The sequence below is a fragment of the Scyliorhinus canicula genome, chromosome 7 (genome assembly GCF_902713615.1).
Source record: "Scyliorhinus canicula chromosome 7, sScyCan1.1, whole genome shotgun sequence".
Lineage (NCBI taxonomy): Eukaryota > Metazoa > Chordata > Chondrichthyes > Carcharhiniformes > Scyliorhinidae > Scyliorhinus > Scyliorhinus canicula.
This window is the reverse complement of record NC_052152.1, coordinates 57,200,798-57,220,943: the sequence shown is the minus strand read 5'-3', so window position 1 is coordinate 57,220,943 and position 20,146 is coordinate 57,200,798. Positions and strand designations below refer to the sequence as shown.

At 51.2% G+C, this 20,146-nt stretch overlaps 1 protein-coding gene across 3 annotated transcripts in view; it reads right to left on the bottom strand.

Annotated features, from left to right (window-relative positions):
* The window catches only part of fundc1 (FUN14 domain containing 1), a 60,097-nt gene that overhangs the window by 22,892 nt on the left and 17,059 nt on the right, over positions 1-20,146 (bottom strand). For all 3 annotated transcript variants that reach the window (XM_038802084.1, XM_038802083.1, XM_038802082.1), the window contains exon 3: positions 7,817-7,892. In XM_038802084.1, the coding sequence (XP_038658012.1) occupies positions 7,817-7,892 (76 nt within the window). The remainder of the gene's footprint in view (positions 1-7,816; positions 7,893-20,146) is intronic.

Genomic DNA, 20,146 nt, shown 5'->3' with positions numbered 1-20,146 from the left:
CCCCACGCCATTGGGAAAACCAGTGCCAACCACTCTGGCGTCAACAGCCCCCGAAAGTAAGGAATTCTCCGAACTTTCGGGGGCTAGGTGGATGCTGGAGGGATTGGCGTCGCTCCAGCTGGTGCCGAAGGAATGTCGCGAGTTCACATGTGCGGAACGGCCGGCGTGATCTCTCGCATACGCGGAACGGCTGGCGTATTTCTACGCATGTGCACACCGGCCGGCGTATTTCCGCGCATGCGCAGGGGGGGTTCTCTCCTCCACGGTCCCCCAGGCAATATGCGGAGTCCTAAAGAGGTCCGGCGTGGAGGAAAGAAGTGCCCCCACGGAACAAGCCTGCCCGCAGATCGATGGGCCCCGATCGCGGGCCAGGCCACCGTGCCCCCCCCCCCCCCCCCCCCCCCCCAGGGTCGGATCCCCCCCATGCCCCCACGAGAACAGGCCCGGCATACTCATCCGCCCGGTCCTGCCGTGAGTGAGGTGACTAATTCACGCTGGTGCCCGAAAAACAACGCCGGATAATAGGGCATCCGGCCTCGGGGCGGGATTCGCTCCTCCTCCCGGGGATTCTCTGACCCGGCGGGGGGTTGGAGAATCCTGGCCAAGGTTTCAAGTCTAATATGACTCTTCTTTGGAATCCAGTTCTGAAGAAACTTCACCTTGAATTTGAAATGCTCACTTGGCTAAATCGCTGGCTTTTAAAGCAGACCAAGCAGGCCAGCAGCACGGTTCGATTCCCGTACTAGCCTCCCCGGACAGGCACTGGAATGTGGCGACTAGGGGCTTTTCACAGTAACTTCATTGAAGCCTACTCGTGACAATAAGCAATTTTCATTTCATTTAGTTTCAAATGTTATTTGAACATGGATTTGAAAAAGTGAAAGAATTGTTTGGAGAAGCCATTTATTGAAGTGTTAGCTAGTGTAGACTTAAGAGATGAACAGACACTTCCAACACTGATGACGGTTCAACTCAATTTTATGAACTATATCTAACTAACTAACACACGATGACTGTGGGTCGAAATGATGCTAACTTAAACTAGAGACCTATGCCTTGTCCGAACCAGTTGATTCTCTCAGCACGTGTTGTGAGTCTGTGCTGGGCTGGATGAGTTCTTGTTACACTCAGAGGCAGCACCCAGAATGAGCGGGAACCGTGGTGCCCTCTGCCTTTATAGTGTGTGTATTCTAACTGGTGATTGGCTGCGGTGTTTGTGCATGTTGATTGGTCCCTGTGTGTGTCCATCAGTCTGTGTCTGCACCATGATATACTGGTGTATATTATGACATCCCCTCTTTTATAAAAAATTTTGATATAGGCATGTGATAAAAAATAGTGTGGGTGTGTGGAGAATGTACCTAGCTACGTGTGAGGTGCGAATACATATGTAGAAATATAGAAATATAGAGAAATACAGCACAGAACAGGCCCTTCGGCCCACGATGTTGTGCCGAACCTTTGTAGTTCGGCACAACAGACATTCTAGAAAGCTATTTACAGAGAACAAGACTATTTACATAGGAATGTGCTTGGTGCAGATGACTACCATTAACTGGAACAACCAACAAATCTATTTACAAATCACTGGATAACGAATGCAACAATAAAGGATATAGGAAAAAGAAAATTTCAGAGAGTCCACATGTGTACAGAGTTCATAAGTTCAGTCTCTGAGGTGGGCGACGAACTCTGGTTGACCACCTCAAGGGTGGGGCAATGACTGGTGGCCCAGGGGGGCCACCTGCCTTAGAACGACCGCAGGCGCAGACCAGCCACCGTCCGGGAGGTGGATGCGAACCTTGTCGCGTGGATGGATATCGGGAAGGTCAGCAGCCCGTGAGTCGGAGGACGTTTTCTGCTGCAGTTGAGACATGGGCATGCGGTGGAGCACGGGGACATAATCGAGGTTGGGAGTGAGAATTGATGGCACTGTCGTTCTGAGTGTGCGGTTCATTAGTAGCTGAGCAGGCGACAGGCCAGCGGAGAGCGGGGCGGAGCGATAGACTAGCAGAGCAAGATGGAAATCTGAGCCGGCGTCGGCGGCCTTGCTGAGGAGCCGCTTAACGATGTGGACCCCTTTTCCACCTTACCATTGGATTGGGGGTATAGGGGACTGGACGTAACGTGCTCGAAGTTGTAGTGTCGGGTGAAGCCGGCCCATTCCCTGCTCGCGAAACAGGGGCCATTGTCTGACATGACAGTCAGAGACTTTTTCCCCGGGTGGAACAAACCATTACAAGGGGACATAAATTTAAGGTAAATGGTGGAAGATATAGGGGGGATGTCAGAGGTAGGTTCTTTACCCAGAGAGTAGTGGGGGCATGGAATGCACTGCATGTGGTAGTAGTTGAGTCGGAAACGTTAGGGACCTTGAAGCGGCTGTTGGATAGGTACATGGATTAGGGTACAATAATGGAGTGTACATTAATTTCTTCTTAAGGGCAGCACGGTAGCATTGTGGATAGCACAATTGCTTCACAGCTCCAGGGTCCCAGGTTCGATTTCGACTTGGGTCACTGTCTGTGTGGAGTCTGCACATCCTCCCCGTGTGTGCGTGGGTTTCCTCCGGGTACTCCGGTTTCCTCCCACAGTCCAAAGATGTGCAGGTTGGGTGGATGGATTGGCCATGATAAATTGCCCTTAGTGTCCAGAATTCTATGATTAACCTAGGACAAAAGTTCGGCACAACATCGTGGGCCGAAGGGCCTGTTCTGTGCTGTATTTCTCTATCTATCTATGACCGTCAGCGGAATGCCATGTCAGGCAAACGTCTCCTTACACGCCCTGATCACAGCCGAGGATGTTATATCGTGCAGCCTGATGACCTCCGGGTAACTGGAGAAGTAGTCGATGATGATGACGTAGTCCCTGCCCAATGCATGGAACAAGTCGACGCCCACTTTGGTCCAAGGCGATGTGACGAGCTCATGGGGCATCAGGGTCTCCCGTGGTTGGGCGGGCTGAAAACACTGGCAGGTAGAGCAGTTGAAAATGAAATGAAAATCGCTTATTGTCACGAGTAGGCTTCAATGAAGTTACTGTGAAAAGCCCCTAGTCGCCACATTCCGGCGCCTGTCCGGGGAGGCTGATACGGGAATCAAACCGTGCTGCTGGCCTGCTTGGTCTGCTTGAAAAGCCAGCGGTTTAGCCCAATGAGCTAAATCAGCCCCTACATTGGGATCAGCACCACATTGGCAATATCATCATTGATGCCCGGCCAGTAGACGGCTTCTCTGGCCCTGCGGTGGCATTTCTCGATTCCTAAATGGCCTTCATGGATTTGCTCCAACACCAGCTGGTGCATGCTTTGTGGAATGACGATGCGATCCAATGTCAAGAGCACCCCGTCGACAACCGGCAGGTCATCGCGGACGTTGTAAAATTGCGGGCATTGGCCCTTGAGCCACCGTCTAACATCAGGCGCATCACCCGCTGCAGAAGTGGATCGGCCGCCGTCTCGCGGCGAATTTGCATCAGTCGTGCATCTGAAGCTGGCAAATGGGGGGCTGCAAGCTGAACTTGGGCATTTATCTGGCAAATAAAGCCGTCATGATCACACGTAGTTGTGATCGACGTTGAGAGGTATCGGTAACGGCAAGGTCCTTGCCAGGGGTATAGATCAGTTGAGAGTCGTACCTGCGCAGCTTGAGTAGGATACGCTGGAGGCGAGGCGTCATGTCATTCAGGTCCTTTTTGATAATATTTACAAGGGGGCAGTGGTCGGTTTCAACCGTGAACTGCGGAAGTCCATAGACGTAGTCGTGGAACTTTACGACTCCAGTGAGAAGGCCGAGACACTCTTTCTCAATTTGCGCATAGCGCTGCTCTGTGGGAGTCATCGCCCGTGACGCATAGGCAACGGGGGCCTATGACGAGACATCGTCTCGTTGCAGGAGCACGGCACCAATCCCCGACTGACTGGCATCCGTAGAGATTTTGGTCTCTGGTCGGGTCGGAAAAGGGGGGCCGTGGAAAGCTTGGCTTTCAACTTCTGCCATTCATGCTCGTGAGCTGGGAGCCAAAGGAAATCTGTGGTTTTGCGAATCAGGTATCTGAGGGACGTGGTGTGTGAGGCAAGATTCGGAATGAACTTCCCGAGGAAATTCACCATTCCCAGGAACCGGAGGACCGCTTTCTTGTCCTCGGGCGTCTTCATGGACTTGATTGCTGCAATTTTGTCCTCGTCCGGACGCACCCCCTGGTGGGAGATGTGATCCCCCAGAAACGTGATACTCGACTGGCCGAAGGAGCATTTGGCCCTATTGAGGCGGAGGCCGTGTTCGTGGATGCGCCTGAAAACGCGCTTAAGGCGGGCAATGTGTTCCTGTGGGGTGGTTGACCAGATAATAATGTTGTCGACATATACCCGGACGCCGTCGTTCCCCTCCATCATCTGCTCCATAATCCGGTGGAAAACTTCGGACTCAGAAATGATGCCGAATGGCATCTGGTTGTAGCAGAACCTGCCAAAGGGTGTGTTGAACGTACACAGCTTCCTGTTTGACTCATCTAGTTGGATCTGCCTCAAGGCGGCAGGAGCCGCTGGCGGCGTTGGCATTGTAGTCCAGCAATTTGCAGGCAGATGGCAGGACAGCAGGCTGTACGCAGAGCTTGCGAAAATCAGACGACGCAATGAGATTGGCAGAAGCGCCAGTGTCCAGGCGGAACCTGACAGGGGACTGGTTGACCATAAGGGTGGCACACCACTCATCATCCTGGTTGACGCTGTGGACGTGGACAGGTTCAGTGCCACGCTTGGGGGACATCCTGTTCCTAGTAACAACGCCGATTTTGAACGGGACCTGTGGGTCATTGCAGGCACAGTCGGGATCAAGGTCTAGAGTAGGTTCATTGATGGCAGGCTGGATAGCCCTGACATCTCTGTGGGGCTGGGTGGACCTCCTAAAAACAGCAGGCAGGGAAGATCTGCACATTGTAGCATAGTGGCCTTGTTTGCCACACTGCAGGCAGCGTCGGGACTTTGCGGGACATTGCCGCTTTAAGTGGGCGGAGCCGCAGTTGCCGCACGCCGGAGCGTCGGGACGTTCGTCGCGCCACCGTGCATGCGTGGGGTGATCCAGCGTAGCGTACACCTGCGCAAAGCGGTCGGTGACGTCGGCGCGCTCCCTGCGTGTAAGCGCGGGACTCCGCGAAAAGCACGCAAAATGGCCACCATTGTTCAGATCCAGAGCCTGAAAAGATTTAATCATTTGGACCCGTTCTGCTTCGTAAGGGGCTTGCCGGCCGTTTCAGCAGCCTGGATGCAGGAGTAGCGCGTGGAGGCATGTTCATGATGTACACAGGTCTCAATGGCCGTAGAGAGAGTGAGCTGCTTTACTTTTAGTAGCTGCTGGCACAGGGGCTCAGATTGAACACCAAAAACAATCTGGTCACGGAGCATAGAGTCAGAGGTGGACCCGTAGTTGCAGGACTGCGCAAGGATGCGGAGGTGGGTAATAAAGGACTGGAAAGGCTCATCCTTACCCTGAATTCGCTGCTGAAACATCTATCTCTCGAAGCTCTCGTTGACCTCGACCGCGGAGTGGCTGTCGAACTTCAGAATTATGGTCTTGAACTTCGATTTGTCCTCACCCTCATCGAAGGTGAGTGAGTTGTAAATGTGCAGAGCGTGGTCACCGGCTGTGAAGAGGAAGAGAGCAATCTTCCGTGCGTCCGAGGCAGCTTCCAGGTCCCTGGCTTCGAGGTACAGCTGGAAGCGCTGTTTGAAAAGTTTCCAGTTCGAGCCCAGATTCCCTGCAATGCGGAGAGGCGGCGGTGGGCAAACGAGTCCATGTAGGATGGCGCAAGACTGGTGGAAGGCAGATCACTGAAAGGTAGGTCTCAGAAGTGCGAGCATCCCTCAACTCCTGGTACTATGAAGTGTTGGCAAGTGTAGACAAGAGATGAACAGACACTTCCAACACTGATGAAGGTTCAACTCAATTTTATGAACTATATCTAACTAACTAACTCACGATGACCGTGGGTCTAAATGATGCTAACTTAAACTAGAGACCTATGCCTTGTCCGAACCAGTTGATTCTCTCAGCACGTGTTGTGAGTCTGTGCTGGGCTGGATGAGTTCTTGTTACACTCAGAGGCAGCACCCAGAATGAGCGGGAACCATGGTGCCCTCTGCCTTTATAGTGTGTATTCTAACTGGTGATTGGCTGCGGTGTTTGTGCATGTTAATTGGTCCCTGTGTGTGTGTCCATCAGTGTGTGTCTGCACCATGATATACTGGTGTATATTATGACATTTAGTTTGGTCTTTCAAAAGTGATTTCAACATGAATTTTGAGTACATTAAGACATATATTTTTTAAATTTTAGAGTATCGTATTCTTTTTTTGGTCCAATAAGGGGCAATTTATCTGGCCAATCCACCTACCCTGCACATCCTTTTGGGTTGCGGGGGTGAAACCCACGCAGACACGTGGAGAACGTGCAAACTCCACACGGCAGTGACCCGGGACCGGGATCGAACACAGGTCCTCGGCGCCGTGAAGCAGCTAACCACTGCGCTACCTTCCTGCCCCAAGTACATTAATATTAACCTTTCCCATCACACTTTTGTTTCAGGCCTCAACAGGGAATTCCCCACCAAGGCTGCACTGAGACACATCTTTTGCACAGGAAGAGATCGGGCGGCATTTTTCAATGGCGCCCCGATCTCTCGACCTCCCCGAAACAACCCCCTAATACCCAACTCACCTGTTGGGAGGGTCCTCGAGTTCCTGCACCCCACATCACATGGGCAGGACACAACCAGGCCTGATTCCTGGCGTGAGCAAAATGCCACTTGGGCACAGCCAGCCTGGCACCCTGGGGGTCTCAGCGAGGCCAGTGGATCACTGGAGCCGGTTTGATCTGACGCTGGCAGAGTTAAGTGAGTTTTTCAGCTCACTTAGCTGAGTCTGGATCCCATCCATTATGGGTGGGATCCAGAGCGCAATGGTCCCGCGAGGTGTAATGACCGTTGTGAATTCTGGGAGAGGTCTCTCCTGGGATCTACAGTTCACGTCTCACTCTGATTCCGGTGGGTCGAGTCCGAAAATTCGCACCCTTGGTGTTCTACAATTTAATAGAAACTCAGTAAATGCAAAATGGATGACTTCCCCAATTAAAAGGAACAGATGCCTGGGCTAACATAAAAAATTTTGGGCGGGGGCAGCACGGTGGCGCAGTGCAGCACTGCAGTCTCATGCACTGAGATCCCAGGTTCGATCCCGGCCCTGGGTCGCTGTCCTTGTGGAGGTTGCACATTCTCCCCGTGTTTGTGTGGGTCTCACCTCCACAACCGAAAGATGCGCAGAGTAGGTGGATTGACCACGCTAAATTGCCCCTTAATTGTTAAAAAAAAAAGAATTGGGTACTCTAAATTTATTTTAAAAACGCATTAAAAATGTAGTACAATTCTTGAGGTTAGCTACTTTTAATAATAATAATTGTTTATTGTCACAAGTAGGCTTCAATTAAGTTACTGTGAAAAGCCCCCAGTTGCCACATTCCGGCGCCTGTTTGGGAGGCTGGTACGGGAATTGAACCCGCATTGCTGCCTTGTTCTGCATTACAAGCCAGCTGTTTAGCCAACTGTGCTAAACCAGCCCCTATAACTTTTATAAATTACTCTGTTTTTGCTGCTGTGGTATTCTTCAGAAATGGGCTGCCGTACTAAGTACTGCTTTTCAGGCACTCCCGCAATTGATTTAATTTGAATAACAATGCACCGTATTAATATGAAACCAGTTTGCCAACATTTATGTAAATTAACATGCTCAATGTAACTAATATTGAAATTAACTTTTATTTACCTGCATCAATAGGAACCCACCACCAATGGCTGTAGCTGCCAGCTTGCCAATCTTCTGAAATACAAAACCTGCACACCTGAAAGTGAGGACAATAGAACCATGTAAAAAGTCCTTCCAGTTTATTTCCGTTGTTTCCATTTTGTTTTATATTATTTTATTACTTTGGTCCTTGCCTTTAAACAGAAGATTGAAGTTCAAGCAGCCTACTTGTCAGGACATTGTGCTCCCAGGTTTTGTTTTTGGAAAGGAGAAGTCCGACTCCTCGACACTGAGTGGATCTTAGGAACCAAATTTGGAGGGAGTTTGATAGATTGGTTAGCAGCCAAACTGTGGGTTGGCCAGGTACAACGTTCTGCTGACAACGGTCAATGACTGATTCCTGCATGTTGCTTTCTAGAGAACTGGGCAGAAGTGTTTGTACTTTAGAGGTGAAATGAATGCTTTCTCTCCTGCTTACTGAAGTGAAAGCACTACTCTATCAGGGCAGCACGGTGGTGCAGGGGTTAGCACTACTGCCTCGCAGCGCTCAGGACCCGGGTTCGATCCCGGCCCCGGGTCACTAACCATGTGGAGTTGGCATATTCTCCCTGTGTCTGCGTGGGTCTCACCCCCACAACCCAAAAAGGTGTGCAGGGTAGGTGAATTGGTCATGCTAACTTGCCCCTTAATTGAAAAACAAAATTGGGTAATCTAAATTTATTTTAAAAAATTTTGTTCTGAGCGCAGGCTGTGCCCGGCACATCCTTTGCTGTGAACTCGGAATGATCCTGAGTTTGCAGAAAAAGTAGACAACCTTGCCAGAGAAAACTATCTCAACCTAGCAGAAAGAAGTATCAATATGGAAGTTAAACGTTGGTGAAATGCTAACCGGAAATCATCCTAGCGCATCAAAGATCTTTATCCTTTTATTACATCAATATTTTCCTTACCTTTCCACCACCTTTTCCGATCTGTGTGTGTGGACTGGGGGTAGTTGGGAGGGTGGGGGTTGGGAAAGGGGTATTATGTAGTCAGTTATATTTTCTGTCTGTTTAATTATAATACTATACATAATAAAAGATCATTACTTGTTTTAAGTTACAAACCTTGTGGCTGCAGTTTATGGGGCTCAGCCAAGAACCTTGGGTAATCTAAATACAATCTAATTTTACCTATGTTGCAACTCCGGATCCAGTGGGACTGGAATTGATCGCACACTAGCCCAGGGTATCATGACAACTAAGTATTAATTTTCATTTAGGGACGCAAAAAACTGGAAGGGAATCTCAAAGCCACAGGAAGGACTGAAAGCAATCATGCGGATCCTAAGAGAGTTCGGAACCTTCTCAGGTTTCAAACTCAACGTGGGCAAAAGCGAGGCATTCCCTGTGAACCCAAACTGGGGAGGGACAGAGCTGGAGCGACTCCCATTCAAAATAGCCCAAAACAGAAGCCGATACCTGGGGATCCAAATAGCCAGAGACTGGACACAGATCCATAAGTGGGAACCTGACCAGCCTGGTGAAGGAAGTCAAAAAGGACCTACAGTGGTGGGACGCACTCCCACTCTCCCTGGCAGGGAGAGTGCAGAAGATCAAAATGTACGTGCTGCCGAGGTTTCCCTTCCTGTGTAGGTCCATACCGATCTTCATCCCCAAGGCCTTCTTCCAGAACGTAGATAGCTTAATTATGGTGTGTGTGGGGGGGGGGGGGGGGGGGGGGGGTGTGTGTGTGTGTGTGTGTGTGTGTGTGTGTGTGTGTGTGTGTGTGTGTGTGCAAGAACCCAAGAGTCCCCAAATCAACACTGCAGAGGAGGAGATTTAAGGGAGACCTGACACTGCCAAACCTGCATTATTACTACGGGGCGACAGCAGCGGAAAGAGTGAGGAGATGGGTACCCAACTCGGAGTGGGTACAGATGGAGGAGGTCTCCTGCAAGGGAACGACACTCTGGGTCCTGACCACGGCAGCACTTCCATCCCCCTCGTTGAAATACACATCGAGCCCAGTGGTAGCGGCCACACTGAAAACATGGGGCCAACTAAGACCAGAATGGCTCCATCTGCATTAACCACAGATTCCTGCCAGCCATGCTGGACACAACATTTAAAAAATGGAAACAGGATGGGGGAATGCTGACAGTTAGGGACTTCTACGTAGGGCACAGACTAGCGACGCTGAACGAACTGATGGAGGTATGGGAATTGCCGACAGGAGAGGAAATGAGACACTTACAAATAAAACATTTCCTCAGCAAAGAGACAGTAGGATACCCCTGGGCCCCGGGGTACCCTATTGAGTGGTGACGTGAATTCTATTTGCATCTCATGAATGCTTATTAAAACAGCTGCCCGCCAGCGTGAAGTTACATTGGTCTAAAACCCGATTGCTGAAGAGTGGCATGCACAAGACAGACCTCAGTTCACAAAAGACTTGAGGTGAAGGTAAAAAAGCCTTTCTGCCAGAGTGCTCCGCTGCTCCTGATGTGCGGTTCACCACTCTGTCGGGGCCTACGTCCCCATGCCAAGCTGGACTTCATGAACACATTGTGCTACTGGACCTATGGACCCTCCTATGTCACCATCTTGGATCAGTACTGCACCTGGAGTTGGGGAGTATAGGGATCTGCTTTTCCCCCAGTGCCATGCACCAGTGTCTATCTGGACAGGACTGTACTTTTACAGCCACCACAATGAAGGTCTGAATTTTGACCAGGGTATTGGCCTGATGAAGACAAGGGAGGTAATGTGGAAGGAGGGCTGTGCAAGGACAGATAGTGGTGAGGGCTCATGGCAGGCAGAAGGGCAAGGAAGTGGATGAAGACAATGGAAGGTAGAGGGAAGACCGAGAGGAGGGAAACTGGACCCCGATAAGGCTGCATGAAAATGTCACAAATAAGGGGTCAAAAGAATACCAGATTGTTCACTGGAAAGGGATGGGAGAAGACTCCAGATGCAGAGGGTAAAGGTCCAAGTGGGGCTTGGCTGCCTTGCAGATGATGGGCTCAGGGAGAGGGTGGCTGAATCAAGAATCAGTCTTTTTCTTGGAAGTTGCTAGCCTTTTCCTCAGGATTGCTGACATCCTACACGATCTGGTGAAGACTAATGGGCTGGAGAAAGAGACGAGGGTGCTGGACAAGTAATGAAATATGGTGCTGGGAAGTAACTAGATTGCTCTATACAAACTCTGGTGTGGACTCAATGAGTCAAATGGCCTCCTTTTATGCTGTTGTGACTCTGACCTTCAGGAGGGAAAAAATACACTGCTAGAAAGCTAGCTAGAAATATGAAGACGGATAGTCAGAGTTTCTATAGATATTTAGAGAAGAAATGAGTGAACAAACGAGTGTTGGTCCCCTCCCCTCCCGCTGGCAACAAATAGATCCTCAAATAGGAACAGAAAGAGCCTCCGTCTCACATAGAACAACTCTTCTGACCCCCGAGAGCGAACTTGATCTTCTCCAGTTTCAAAAATTCATACAAATTCCTCAGCCATGCCGAAATCCTGCGGCACTGCTGACATCCAACTCAGTAAGATTCACTGCTGGTCAACCAGAGAGACAAAGGCCATGACATTGGCCTCCTTCCCCTCCAGCAGATCTGAAACACCAAAAATCGCCACCAAAGGGTACGGCGACATCCTCACACCCACTATTTCTGACAGAGTCTCGAAAACCACCGCCCAGAAACTTTGTGCACTCCCAGAACATATGAGCGTTGTTCCCCCGCCCCCTCCCACATGTCTCGCATTCTAAGAACAAAGAACAATATAGCACAGGAACAAGTCCTTCGGCCCTCCAAGCCTGTACCACCACTTCCAGAAGAAACTGAGCCCGAGTCATATGAGCCCTCTGCACCACCTTGAACTGCATAGCACAGAATTAGGTTGAATTTATCTGGTGCATTATTTCACTCCAGAACCCTCCCACCCAAGCCATATCCCCAGTTCCTCCTCCCATTTCCACCTTATTCCCTCCACTGGTGTCTTTGTTTCTCCAAAAACCATTTATAAATATCCCCAATCCTCCCTGCCCCTCCCAGCTCATCCTGAGTTAACAACGTATCTAACAGCGTATGCTTTGACAGCTGAAGGAACAAGGGCAGCTCCTTACATGCAAAATCCCAGACCTGAAAATGTCAGAATTCGCTCCCCCTTGGCAACTCAACTTCTCCTGCAATTCCTCTAGTCTCACGAACTTTCCCTCTACAAATAACTTCCCTCTAACCCTTCCCTATGCCAAATCCTGAACATCCATCCTGGTATAAACCTATGATTCCCGCATATTGGAGCCAATACCGACATACATCTTATATCAAAGTGGCACCTCAACTGATTCCAAATTTTGAGAAATGACACAAAGGCGGGACTACAATATGCCTACCCGGCAAAAGCGGGGCCACTGCCAGGGCCCTCATTCTCGTCCCCACACGAGGCCTCCTCCATCTCTATCCATTCTGACCCCTACCTCCCACCACCAGCGTCTCACCTTCTCCACGTTTGCCACGCAATAATAGTACAACAGGTTTGGGAGCACCACCCCCATCACTTGCCGGCCTCTCTGCAAAACGATCCTCCAAATCCTGGATGTCATACCTGCCCAAACAAATTCCATAATTAATTTACCCACCCTCCGGAAAAACACCATTGGAAGGTATATTGGAAGGGACTGAAAAATAAATAAAAACCTCGGCCAAACGTTCATCTTTGCGGTCTGTACCCTCCCTGGCAGAGAGTGGCAGGGCATCCTACCTCTTCAAATCCCCTTTGACCCCTCTATCATTTATGCATTATGGCCCAATCATGGGCCACTTGAATACCCAGATACTGAAACCTTATCCTGGCCACCTTGAATGGCAGGGCTCTCACATTTGCACTCCTCGCCTGGGCGTTCACCGGACATACCTCACTTTTCACTATCCAGTTATACCCTGAAAATGCACCGAAATTCCCCAGTCGGTCCATTATTTTCCCCATACACTCCAGCGAGTTTGAGACGTAAAACAATAAATCATCCGCATACAATAGCACCCTGTGCTCCCTACCTCCCCTCAGAATGCCCTTCCACTCTCTTGAAGCCCTTAGTGCAATTGCCAAGGGCTCACTAGCCAACGCAAACAACAACGGGGACAGTGGACTTCCCTACTTTGTTGCTCTATGCAACCCAAAATATCCCAAATTCTTCTTGTTCGTTCTCACATTCACCATGGAGGATGCAGACAACTGCACCCATGCAACAAACGTCAGTCCAAATCTCCTCAGGATCTCGAACAATTACCTCCATTCTACCCAGTCAACAACGTTCTCCGCGTCCATTGATATGATAACCTCCGGCGCTCTAGCCCTTATCAGGGTGTTTATCACATTCAAAATCCTCTTGATGTTACTTGAGAACGGCCTCCCCTTAACAAACCTCTGGTCCTCTGAGACCACATCCGTCACATACACTTCCAACCTCCTCGCCAGCATCTTAGCCAATAATAATAATCTTTATTGTTGTCACAAGTAGTCTTACATTAACACTGCAATTAAGTTACTGTGAAAATCCCCTTGTCGCCACAGAGCCTGTTCAGGAGAGAATTCAAAATGTCCAAGTCACCTAACAAGCACGTCTTTCGGGACTTGTGGGAGGAAACCGGAGTACCCAGAGGAAACCCACGCAGACACGGGGAGAACGTGCAGACTTTGCACAGACAGTGACCCAAGCTGGGAATCGAACCCAGCACCCTGGCGCTGTGAAACAATGTTAACCACTGTGCTAACCACACCGCCCTTACACCTTCACATACCTCCACATCTGTATTCAGAAGGGAGATGGGCCTGCAAGACTCACACTTTGTCGGGGATTTATTCTTCTTTGGGATCAACAAAATGGAAGCTTGCATAAGTGTGGCCGGCAACTCCCCCCTCGTCAACAATTCATTATACATCTCCAGGAGATGGGGCATCAACTCTGCCAAAAACAGGGTTTATAAAATTCTACTTGAAAGCCCCAGTGCCTTTCCCAATTGCATCAACGCCATACACTCCATTATCACCTGCAACCCCAATGCTACCTCAAATCTCTGTCTCTTCCCATTCTCCAGCTTTATAAACACCAGCCCACCCCAAAAATGCCCCATATTTGTGTCCTCCCCGGGACTCAGACTTATACAGCCCCCAATAGAAGGCCTCAAAAGCCTCATTGATTTTTTCTGGCATTGTCACCAACCATCATCCTGCCTCCCTCACCTGCACAATCATCCACGCAGCCGCCTGTCGCCTCAACTGATGGACTAGCAGCCGAATAGCCTTCTCCCAATACTCATACTGAACCCCTCTTGAGCAGCGAAGCTGATCCACCAACTTTCCTGTTGTCAGGAGGTCAAAGTGGGCTTCCGGTGGCGGCCAGGGAGTAGGAGGTTGCGTATTTGGAAGCTCCCACTCGTGACAGACCTTTTGGACCTTTTCTCTCGACCTTTTTGGAATGTTATTGGAAAGATCGGTGGCGGGTGAGGCAGTGAGGAAGAATCCCCCACCAGTATATGGAGACGTAGACTAGAAGTGCTCTTATAAGAAGAAATAGCCAAGCAAAGAAGGCGTGTGCAGAACCTACAGCACAGTAAAACATGGCAGAGGTGCAGGATCCTGGCTTGGCGGTCCAGTGGTCAACCGTACAGTTGGTGAAATTCATTCAGGAGAGTTTTGCCAAGCAAAAGAAGGAAGGTTTAGACCCGATCAAGGCACCGATCGATCGGCTGGAACAGGATCTAGAAGCCCACGGGCTGGCGTGGAGGTGGAGGAGAAGTTGGCTGAGCATGAGGACCAGCTAACCGCGCTGGAGGCGGAGGTGGAGCTGATGAGGGAACGCCAGAAAAGGCTGCAGAAGAAGGTGGAGGACCTGGAGAATAAGTCCCGCATGCAGAATATGAGGATCGCCGGCCTCCTGGAGGGCAGCGAGGGATAGGACTCTAGGGCATATGTGGCAAGTATGCTTGAAAAGTTAATGGGTGATGGGGCGTTTGCTCGACCCTTGGAAGTGGACAGAGCGCATAGAGCGTTGGCGAGGAAGCTGCGTGTGGATGAGCCACCGAGGGCGATGGCGGTGCGAATGCATCGATTCCTGAAAAAGGAACCGATTTTGTGATGGGCCACGCAGACATAGAGCTGCAAGTGGGAAAACAGCAAGCTGCAATCTACCAGGACCTGGATGTGGAATTGGCCAAAAGAAGAGCAGGATTTAATAAAGTAAAATCGTCTCTCTTCAAGAAGGGGGTGAAGTTTGGAATGCTACATCCAGCTCATTTGTGGGTCACCTATGAGGGTCAGGAGCATTATTTTGGATCGCCAGACGAGGCGATTGACTTTGTTAAAGATAAAAGGCTGGCAGGTAACTGAAGACACAGAACTCTGGGGGCAGGTAATGCTGTATCAATTCTGTAAAAGCTATTTTCGTTTTGAACTGCACATGGAGTGTTTTCTGTATCAATTTTTGGTCCGTAGCTCAGTTCTGGAGGTCAACTTTGTTCTTGTGGGGGAATGGGGGTGGATTTTTTTTCTTGTGTGTGTTTGTCGGGGACTGTGCTGTTTTGACAATGTATGTTCGAGCGGGGGGGGGGGGTGGGAGGTAGAACAGTAGTGGGTAGGATGTATGGCGCCATGGGCGGGGGCTACCGGGCTAGCTGGGCGGGCTAGCTCACAGAAGCACAGTGGGGGGTGAGCAGGTGATAGGTTTTGTGGTGAATCACAATCCTAGTAATTCCCACTGAGTTATATTGTATGTGTTGTGTCTTTGTAAGCTCGGTATACGAGAAGTTGCGCGGCTCTGCCCATAGTTGGAGATGAGGAGTTTGTACTGGGCTCCACCCGTGGCTCCGCCCATGGCTCCTCCCACTAACTGGAAGTATAAAGATCTGCAGTTGTGAGCCTGCTGCCAGTTCATCTCGTCACAGGCAGGCTCAGTTGTAAGACTATTAAAACCACTGTTCACTTCCAACCACGTGTCTTGTGAATTGATGGTCACATCAATTTAATAGTCTTAGGAAACTAGAAGAAAACAATTATGTAATCAGCCCTCAAACCTGATCGACTAGAACTCGATCCGCAGGCTGCAGAGGAAAAATAAATCTTTCAACACTGGCTCAGATGTTTCAAGGCCTATCTGGCTGAATCAAGCACATCAGAAACTACAGAGGAGCAGAAACACAGCCTACTGCACGCAAGGGTGAGCCACCGTATCTCTACTCAACTTAACAGTATTACCTCGTATACGGAGGCCCTAGCCATGCTAGATCGAATGTACATGAGGCCCATCAACGAGGTCTACGCGCGTCACAATTGTACGACCGCTAGCACCCCGCGGAGTCGTTGGATGAATTCCTGCGGGATTTAAAAGCTTTAGCTTGGTTCTGTAATTACCAAGCTGTATCAGTTGAACAGCTCGCTGTCAGAGATGTGTACGTGGCAGGGCTCAGGTCAAACTATGTGCACCAGCGGTTGCTTGAAAAAAGGGCCCAGAACTTGGGAGGACACTGTAGAATTGGCTACTACCATGGAGGTCTTGTTCCGCAGCCTCACCTCGTTCCCTGCGGACCAAGCGACCCCATCCTGGGCCCCCGGCCAGTGACTGCCCCAGGCCTGCGCCGCGCAGCCACCCACCCACTACGCAGCCCCAGTATGCCATTTTTGCGGACAGCCACAGCACCCACGGCAGTACTGCCCGGCCCGCAACGCGACCTGCAGCAGCTGCGGTTGCAAAGGACACAATGCCCGGGTCTGCCTGGCGAAGAAATCCCCCTCTCCAAACTCTCCCGCAGCCCAGAGCACTCGTTTCCAAAACTCACAGGCCCGCAGGCCCCGAAAAGCTGCGGCCTGTACTCCGACTTCGCCCCCACCCGACACATGCGACTCATGGGGGCCGCCATCTTGGCAACCCCTTCCACGCGGCCAGCCATGTGCGACTCATAGGGGCCGCCATCTTGGGCGCCATCTTCCTCGCCGCCCGCCACGTGCGAGCCACGGCGGTGGCCATCTTGGGATCCATCCTCTTCAAACTCTGAAACTCACCATCTGCGGCCATGATCGGCAGGACCACGACGCTAACCTCCATCGATTTCTCCAGACTGCCCAGAAACTCAACCTCACGTATAACACGGAGAAATGCGTTTTCCGCACGACCAGGCTAGCCATCCTCGGCTATGTCATGGAAAACGGAGTCCTGGGCCCCGACCCAGACCGTCCTCTTACAACTCCCTCTCCCTCATTGTCCCAGGGCCCTCAAAAGGTGCCTGGGGTTTTTCTCGTATTATGCCCAGTGGGTCCCTCAGTATGCGGACAAAGCCCGCCCACTATTTAAGGCCACACTCTTTCCTCTATCAGATGAGGCTCGCCAGGCTTTCACCTGCATCAAGGAGGACATCGCCAAAGCGGCCATGCGGGCGGTGGATGAATCTGTCCCTTTCCAGGTAGAGAGCGATGCCTCAGAGGTAGCTCTCGCAGCCACACTAAATCAGGCAAGGAGACCAGTCGCCTTTTTCTCCCCGCGGGTTCCTCTCCGCTTCGGAACTTCGACACTCCTCGGTCGAAAAGGAAGCACAAGCCATCGTGGAAGCTAACGTCACTGGAGGCACTACCTCGCAGGTAGGAGGTTCACCCTCATCACCGACCAAAGATCGGTTGCCTTTATGTTTGACAACTCACAAAGGGGCAAAATTAAAAACGATAAGATCCTACGGTGGAGGATCGAACTCTCCACCTACAAGTACGATATCATGTACCGACTGGGGAAGCTCAACGAGCCCCCAGATGCCCTGTCCCGCGGCACGTGCGCCAGCACGCATGACGACTGCCTGAAAGCTATCCACAATGACCTCTGCCACCCGGGGGTCACCCGGCTCGCCCACTACATCAAAGCCCGAAATCTGCCTTTCTCCACCGAGGTAAAACCCATCACCAGGGATTGCCCGATCTGTGTGGAGTGCAAACCGCACTTCTATAGACCAGACAGGGCCCACCTGGTAAAGGCCTCCCTGTCCTTTGAACGCCTGAGCATCGATTTCAAAGGGCCACTACCCTCGACCAATCGGAATGTGTACTTCTTATTAAACGTCATCGACGAGTTCTCCCGCTTCCCCTTTGCTATCCCGTGCCCCGATATGACCTCCCACACAGTCATTAGAGCCCTGCACAGCATCTTTACCCGGTTTGGTTTCACAGCGACAGGGGTTCATCCTTTATGAGCGACAAGCTGCGCCAGTACCTGCTCGACAAGGGCATTACCTCGAGCAGGACTACCAGCTACAACCCCAGGGGGAACGGGCAGGTGGAGAGGGAGAATGCGACGGTCTGGAAGACCGTCCTACTGACCCTCCCGTCCAGGAAGCTCCCGACCACCCATTGGCAGGAGGTCCTCCCGACGCGTTCCATGCTATTAGGTCCCTTCTATGTACTGCCACCAATCAGACCCCTCACGAGCGGCTATTTGTTTCTTCCAGGGCCACTACCACAGGGGTTTCGCTCCCAGCATGATTGAAGACACCAGGCCCAGTTCTCCTCCGGAAGCACGTCCGGACCCACAAAACTGACCCACTCATGGAGAGAGTGCTCCTACTCCACTCAAACCCCTAATACGCGTTCATCGAATACCCTGTCAGGACACTGTTTCCTTCCGGGACCTGGCGCCTGCAGGATCCAACTCCGACACTACTACCGCCGAGATGCCCCTCACACTACACCCCACCCAACCCCCCACGCCTGGCGCCCCCATGCCTGCAGGTTCACTGCCCGTGCTCCACGCCCCCGCGCCTATGGGTTTCCGGCGCTCCCCGTAACCAGTCGAACCAGTCGGGTACGAAGCTCGGACCGAATCACACCCGGAGTCCGCCATGGTACCCTCGCTGACTGCCACCACCCAGCCACCAGAAGAGGCTGCAACCCTGGTGCTTCGTAGATCTCAGAGGACGACTCGACCGCCGGACCGACTCAATTTGTAGACCCACCACCCCCGCTGGACTTGATTTTTTTTACAGGGGGTGAATATGGTGAATCACAATCCTAGTAATTCACATTGTTATATTGTATGTGTTGTGTCTTTGTAAGCTTGGTATACGAGCAGTTGCGCGGCTCTGCCCGTAGGGGGAGATGAGGAGTTTGTACTGGGCTCCACCCTTGGCTCCGCACATGGCTCCTCCCACTAACTGGAAGTATAAAGATCTGCAGTTGTGAGCCTGCTGGCAGTTCATCTCGTCGCAGGCAGGCTCAGTTGTAAGACTATTAAAACCACTGTTCACTTCCAACCACGTGTCTTGTGAATTGATGGTCATATCAGGTTTGTTGAGGGGGGGGGGGGTTGGGATTGTTGTTCTGTTAATGGGGGGGGGGGGGAGGGGGGAATTGTTCTGCTGACAGGGGAGAGATTGTTGTTAGGAGACAAATGGGAGGTCGATTATGGTGGGGGTCCCGCGGGTGGGTCTACGGAGGCACGGGACGTGAGCTAGAGGCTGGCCTAAGAAGGGTGATGGTTGATCAGCGGGGGGGGGGGGATGATGCCTCCCGACCAGGCTTATCACATGGAACGATAGAGGACTGAATGGGCCAGTTCAGAGGGTTTTCGTGTTCGCACATTTGAGGGGATTGAAGGCAGACGTGGCAATGCTACAGGAGACACACCTGAGGGTGATAGATCAGACCCGATTGAGGAAGGGGTGGCCGGGCAAGTATTTCACTCAGGGTTGGATTCTAAGACTGGGGGGGGGAATCGCGATCCTGATCAATAAGCGGGTGTCATTTGAGACGGGGAATATAGTTGCGGATGCAGGGGATAGGTGTATCATGGTGAGCAGGAAGCTGGAGGGAATGCTGGTGGGGTTTGTGAATATTTACGCACCAAACTGGGATGATGCGGAGTTTATGAGACGGGTGTCAGGGAAGATCCTGGACCTGGACTCGCATAAGCTGATCATGGGGTGGGGGGGGGCCTTAATACGGTCATTGATCCAAGGTTGGACCGGTCGAGGTCAAAGACAGGGAGGGTGCCAGCAGTGGCGAAGGAACTAAAGGGGTTTATGGAGCAGATGGGGGCGGTAGACCCATGAGGTTCAGAAGGAGTTTTCTTTCTTTTCTCATGTGCAAGTATACACACGGATCGATTTTTAAATCTTGAACAGGACTTTACTGGAGGGGGTGGTTGATACCGAGTATTCGCCGATTGAGCAAGGAGAGTGGTCAGTGCCTGCTATGGAGATTGGACGTAGAACTGTTAACAGTCGAGGGGATGTACCGACGTGAGGGATTCCATCCAGAACTATCTGGAAATAAATGACACGGGGGAGTTTCGGCAGCAACAGTTTGGGAAGCGCTAAAGGCAGTGGTTAGGGG